General features: G+C 34.2%; 1 protein-coding gene across 1 annotated transcript; it reads left to right on the forward strand.

Annotated features, from left to right (window-relative positions):
• Positions 1 to 296: 296 nt before the first annotated feature.
• On the forward strand, positions 297 to 6,697 carry LOC108663559 (uncharacterized). The gene is made up of 8 exons (XM_018128594.2): positions 297 to 884; positions 1,587 to 1,757; positions 1,884 to 1,955; positions 2,147 to 2,251; positions 3,259 to 3,381; positions 4,210 to 4,347; positions 4,890 to 5,123; positions 6,190 to 6,697. Exons 1-8 carry the CDS (start codon positions 402 to 404, stop codon positions 6,586 to 6,588), a joined length of 1,725 nt encoding a protein of 574 aa, XP_017984083.2. The 5' UTR covers positions 297 to 401; the 3' UTR covers positions 6,589 to 6,697.
• The last annotated feature ends 412 nt before the right edge of the window (positions 6,698 to 7,109 follow it).

The following is a 7,109-nucleotide window of genomic DNA, read 5'->3' on the forward strand; positions in this document are numbered from 1 at the left end:
ATACGGAAAAGTTACTGTATTGATTAAAATTGTCGAATTTTTTCTGATTAGTACATAATAAAAAAACAGAAATTAAACAGTGAAATTGGCAAATAATTAAATTTGAAGTTTGGGTGATTGAATTGCCAAATCAACATGGAATAGTTGACACAGTTGAGCACAAGCAATCCCAAGATGACGTGGACAAAAGCATCGCCGTCAAGGCGTCAGCATGTGCCACTAAATTTAAATTACAGTAGCGCCAGCGAAACATGGTGTAATACAAAGGATGATAAGACCAATGGACCTGCAAGGATTGAAATTAGTTTCTATTTGTTGTCTCTTCTATTTTTTTATTATTGGACCTTAATCTTTTCTTCAGCTCCCCTGTCTCCCCCCATTCCTACCTTAGAGAAGGAAAAATGGCGGCATCATCGACGTTCGAATCCTCTCTAAGAAGAGGGAACCCGACGAGAAAGACGACGCCATCGTCATCCGACTCTTCGAAAAGAGCAGCAACAGCTCCACCTCGGAGATCCAGAAGTGTAAGCGCCTTTTCGAGAACCTCACATTCCGACTTCTCCGAATTCTCCATAAAAAGAGACAACCCGCTCTTTGACAACAACAACAACAATCACGACGACGACGACAACGAAACTGTGTTCAAATCCGTCCTTAAATCCGACCAAATTACTTCCAAAACCAAACACAAAGCAGTTGCCGCCGATGAGAATAGCAATAGGAGAGGCAGATCTGTTTCCAGAACTGGCCCTGATGGAAAACACGCGTCGGCGTCGGGGAATAGCAAGGAGTTGTCTCGGAGCTTGTCCGTTGTGGATACAAGGAGACGTGTCCGCTCTGTCTCCCGCACTCCACTTTCAAGGAGCCATTTGGCCTCTTCTGAGGTTCTGCCATTTTTTTTTATCAGAGTTTTTGTTCAATTTAGTTTCAAATGGAAGTATTTTGGTTTTGAATGATGAATATTTGGCTGTTTACATTTTTTCTTTGGTTTGGTTGATGCATTTTGCTTATTTTTTACTTTTTTTTTTATGAAAAAAAAATAGTAAAAGCATTGATCAAATGGAGCCTAAAATAAAATGGAAATCTAATTAGTAAAAACAAAAAATTATATTTCAGCAATTAGTTCTAATGTAACATACATTAAAGTAGAATATTTTCTGTATAAATTGAAATTGATGCATTTTGCCTTTCGTTTCCAGAAGTTAAAAGAGTAAGTAGCAAAAGCAAGGAACAAATTGGAGTTGAAGTTATGGCAGTGAATTTTGCTTCTTGAAAGCCAAAAGCAAGAAGCACATTTGGATATGAAAGTTATACCTTTGAAGAATTAAAAATTAGAAATCTGATTTTTTTTGGGAAAATAAAATATATGATTTTTATTTTATATAGATCAATTATGTTAGAATTGGTGTTACATTTTAGTCATTACTTCATTTTTAATCAATTTTTCTAGTATTTTTAGCAACTTTGAGGAAGCGGAAAGTAAAAATAGCAAGTGGTGAAACTAATAACCAAACATATCATAAGAGACTTGATTTTTTATTTTTCTTTTAAGTTCATTTTTATTGATAATTGTTGATTTTGGGCAGAGTGAGGTGGAGCAAGAAGGTAATTTATGGATGAAATCTAGGAATAAAGGTAATTTAAGTGCTACATCGAGCAATGGTCAAAAGGGTAACTTTGCGAGGAGCAGGTCTAGTTTGACACGGTCAAGTCAACGGAAGCCTATTGATCCTTTGGATGCTTCTCCTACAAGTTTGGTATTAGCTCAATGGACCTCTTTTTAGAATAAAATGTTTTTGAAAGATTGATTTGGTATGCTTGCAAATAGGGAGGGATTTTCTTTGTAATGATGTGGTAATATTTCATGTTTTTTCTTTGTTTAGTCTCGTTTAAGAACTGCAACATGGGATGATGTGGTCTCGACGAGTTCTTTTTCAGAAGCTGAACTGATGGAGGTGAGATTGTGGGTCATTTGAATTGGTTTATACTAAATGGATCGTTTAACCTCAGGTTAGATACCTAAATGCTAGTTTCCTAAGTGTTTATCTTTTGAATGTCAATGTTGATCAATTTTATTGTTTTACACATTAGATGCAAACTCTTCTGATGTACTTTAGTTTCATGCTTCATTTTGACCTCATTCCAGGGGAATAATTTGGTGGGAGATGATACTGGTGCTAGTGAGATATACAAAACTGTTAAATCAGAAGTGAGACGGGCAATTTCCGACATCCAAAATGAGCTGGAGAGCGTAAGTTAATTTTGGCTTCTTCAATTCAATATTTCCCTTTGGGTCTCTACATGAGTTAAGTTGAGTGCAATTAAGTCAAAAGACATCTTACTTTTTATAAATATTAAGTGTGATTTGTTCTCAGTGTTTTTATGATCCTGCATTTTCTGTTATTTCTTTAAAAATTTAACTTAGTGGCATTGCCAAAAAAGAGACTTGGTTAATAATGAGCACCACAATACTGTTGTCTTCATAGTTTTGTTTCTGCAGTATGCTTGTTAATCTTCTAGAGAAGAATATTGTGATAGTTTACTGATAATTGGAGCATTTATTTTGCTTTCATGATAGAAAATTTTAGTTACAGATTGTGTGTTTTCTCCTTGACCTAATTTTGGGAATGTGATATCACATATTATTGAAGTCATCATATGAAGTGAGAGAGTTGCTAATAATTATTTGACTTTTTTATCAGCAGTCTCTGCAGAATCTAAATAATGGTGCAAATAATTGCTGCTGGAATATCCTTGTTGTTGTCCTGCTAGTTAACAAACTAGTAACATAAGACATACAAATCATAGCTCAGAAACAGACATTATTGTATGAGATGCAATGGTGAAATTTAGAAGAGATGTGGACACAATAAAATGCATGCCAAACTGACCTTAAATTTGTGGTAAAACTTAGACTTTGATTTCTTTCTATATATAGTTGGTTTTTTATTGGATAGATAAACACAGCTATTCTCTTGTTGGCTTCTAGCATTAATTTTTAATGACATTGGTGACCTATTCCAATACAACATGCATACTTGTACATGCATATATTCGGGTTATTTGCACTTATAGAATTGTAAGGTTTTTGTATTTTAGCTTTTGACCTTACCTGTAAAATTTGTTTACTTGTTGAAATACTTGAATGTGGCATTAGTCATTGTGCTCACAGCTCTGACTGCAGTCTTCAGGTTTTCCTTGCAGAGAAGTGGAACTTTATGCCAGTCGCTGATTTGCTATTGCTTCTTTTGATTTCAGGCAATCAGAAGGAGTAATGTCACTGCAATTGCTAGTACTGATGTGACTGATACCCCTCCTGGCTTGGTGAACCAGGGTACAGTGTCGGACATACAACAAGAATATGCAACAAAGCTGGAGCAGGTAATTTTTCTTTCTGCAAGTGTCTTCTGCTTATGATTGAAAAACATTTTTCCATTATGCTGCACACACACACACACGTTAAGGTAAAGTCTGAAAATGAATTCACCTTTCAGCTTCTTTCTGCTTGGTTTAGTTATTTTTGTTGTTGTTATAATAGGAATGATGGGATATTATTAAATAGCAGTTAGAGAGGAGTGGGCGATATTTGAGTTCAAGTGATGTGTTTGAGCAGGGGAGGGAGGTTGTACTGAATGGAGTAATGTGATTGCTAATAAATATATGGTGCAGGAAAGGATTGAATGGAGTGAGCAGAGTAAGAATGAATATGGAGTATGTAATGAAAGATAAAATGAAGAAAGGTTGAAGTGTATAAACATCCAACAAGGGTATGATACGACTATGATCTTGTCGAAAATCAATATCTAGAACCTTGTTAGGTTTGATCTTTCTACATTTGCAATTATAGCAACATGCTATGCTAAATTGAGCATCTCTTTATGGCTATGGTAGTAGCCTTTGATTAAAACATAGAAAATAACTAAAATATTTCATATTTTGAACTATCAAGTGCTCAGGACATGATTTTGGAATAAGTGTAATTTCTCAGATGTCTAAATAAATTGCTTAATCTAATAGGAAAAGATATTAGTAATTGTCTTGTTACCAAGTTTCAATATAATAGAATAAGTCAACATTGCTCCTGTGTGTGTAATGTTATGTCTTGGGAACTCTCTTAGTCTTCATTTCTTGGTAAAAATTTTTATTCACCTTTCTTAGCTGAATAAAGGCTTTTAAAGTAGATATTTTCCTTTTTCATTTTACTTGCAGTCCCAAGAACGTGCCAGACAACTTCGAGCTGACCTGGCTGTAGAGGAACACCGTGGTATGGAACTTAGTAGGATCCTGAAGGAAGTGCTTCCAGATCCAAAGACTCCTAGCACGAAGAAATCCTGTCAAGGAAGAAAAGTAGGCATATGCAGTTTTCAGACTAAATTTTCTGGCACACCTTCACGCTTTTCTTTTACTTTGGTTATACAAAGGCAATATGTGTGCTTATGCATGCCTATCATTGTTCAGATGAGGGTTGTATCGAATGGACTAGTCATATTGGAAAAAAAAGATTTTCCAGATTTCTATTTTCATTTCAGATCTGCTTTTCTCAATTTGTTGGGTTCTTTAATGTAGAGAAATCATTTCATCTTTTTTCTATAACAATACACTTTCTTCTGTATAAATCTCATTTTTAGTTGAAGCAACTGCAGTTCACACATATTGCATCATTTAGGAATTTGAAATAACAATGCTTCATGTTATATTCCTATTAAAATGTGACTTCTTAAGATTCAATGATGAGTCCTTGCATGGTATTAGTGTGTACAAAAGATATGCATACAAAATAGTTGCAGTATTTCCTTGATCCTTAAACTGGAAATTTGCATATATGTTGGTGTTTTAAGTTAGCTTCTTTGCATGCTCTCTTAATGTATTCTACCTAAATATGGTGACAGTCTAGTATTGAGAGAAGGAAGATCTCAAAATGTCTAACTGAAGATGCCCTTGCCTATTTTGATGAGTGTGTCTCGCTATCAACATTTGATGGCTCTGACTTCTCATCACTAGAAGATCCACCACTCAAATTAGTTGGAGTTGGCAGCCTAGATGGTGATAACATATCATTGGCGCATGCAAGTTCAAGCACTCCAGCCTCCAATTTCCTCAGGAATCATCTCCGTGATAAACAGGTTAAGTTTCTTATATATTGGTGTTTTGCTTTTATGTTTTTCTTTACATTATATTTTAAAACCAGATGTTTGGACTGATCAGCAAATCAAATAACATTCCAGTTAGTGATAACTAGAGGCTTGTGCTTGTCAAAGCTCATATTTGTCCAGCCCTTCTTTTCTTTTCTCTTTTACTTTTTATGATAAATATCTGCTATCTTGTATCTAATGTGGCCTTTTGAGAAAATCACTAGTGTGAAAGCTACAGTATCCCATAAGGGAGATATTTATGTGCAAGAGGAGGCATCCTTGAGTGTTTTTATTTGATCTCCCTTTATCTCATACAGGATATATGTTCCTGCATGGGGACCAACACATCAACCGCAACCCATGAGTCAGATAAATTGTTATAATGGGTCAGCACCACCATTATGGGCTGAGGTTTATGTTGAGATTCATATTTGACAATGTTAAATAATTAAATGAAATTGATGTAAAAATTTTTTTTCAAGTTGCATTTTGACCTGGACCTTCAGTATCCTGTATTTTACAATTGACTAGCTAAAATTTCCTTCCATATGCTTTTGTATTATGATTGGGGTGAGTTGAAGTAGACCGCATCATATTGTTAAAAAATAACTGAAATTGCATTTAGGATTACTTTTTTTGAGAAATGAAGTGTGTTCTTCAGCAAGTAGTCTTTTGTTGCACTATCGTCCAACATCTTATCCTTTTTTCTTTCTTTGGGATATCTTAGATAGTCTCGATTTAAGAGTTTGGTTGTTTGGATGGGTAGAAATTCTTCTTGTTTTTTGTTTTGTAGTTTTTTCCTTTATTGAATTAATGTTTATAGAAAAACAGGAACAATGTTTTACAACATGATTCCCCGATCCCCATGTTATTTTTGCTTCCTTTTCACTGGCTAATGTTTAACCCTTCTTGAGGCCTAAATTAAGGAGAAGAAAATATGGACATAGGAATGTACTTGAGTACAACAATTATAGAAATCATGTAGTTTTGTATAAAATCATGCATGATTGAAATGTTATCCATATTGTCTAACAAAAAAATCTCTCAATGTTTGCAGGAATGTCAATTCACATACAGCCATGATCCTTTGGATTTAACAGCCAGTATTGGTAGCATGGAGCAGACTCGAGATCAACTCATTCTGAACAGTACCGATGGGGAATGGGGTCAGAAGTTCCAGTTTTCCTTTTCTCCCAAACCAGGTAAAATATGTGAGCCTCAACAAGACATTAGGAAGTATGTCAAAGGTTTTGAGAAAGACATAGGGAAAGTTAACATCGATTCACAGGTCACGAGAAATAGGTATGATCCGGATGAGTATAATTTGCAGGCCAAACAACAGAGTTTGTTGTTTGATCATGTGTTTCTTAGAAACAGATTAGAATCTGGCAGTTTGCTACTATGCAATGGTGGATGCCTTGCAGCTTCATTTTTGCCTTTTGCTTCTGTAATTTAAATTTTATATCATGTGATTTTATTTTTCATGCATCGATAGAGAACTCAGGTGTAATTTGGCGTTGCTTTGAGGTAAAAAAAAGCTCAGATCAAAAAATTGTCATGGAAAATTGTGGTTCGAGATATTTGAGTGTTCGGCATTGTCGCGAAAAATTGCTGTGGAGAGTTAAGATGTCTATAAGAAAAATATGATTTTGAAAAGTAAAGAGTAAATTATTGTTTTATGTGTTTATTTATGAACTGAGTGTATAAATTATTTTTCTATCTAATTATATGAAATTATAGAAACGCAAAATTAAATTTTTGAAAGGAAAATAAAAATTTCTTCAAGCTAGCAAATGAAATGGTTTATTTGAATTTCTTTAAATAATTTAAATACTTTTTTAGATATTATGTAAGAAAAATTAGTGCTATGCATTTCAAAATGGCAGATATGTAATTTGAAAAAAAATGAAAGCATTTCCTTTTTTTTATAGGTTTACTGGAAAGTCACATAATATAATTTAAAAAAATAATAAAAAT

This window comes from Theobroma cacao, chromosome 10 (assembly GCF_053813885.1).
Source record: "Theobroma cacao isolate CCN51 chromosome 10, ASM5381388v1, whole genome shotgun sequence".
Taxonomy (NCBI): Eukaryota; Viridiplantae; Streptophyta; class Magnoliopsida; order Malvales; family Malvaceae; genus Theobroma; species Theobroma cacao.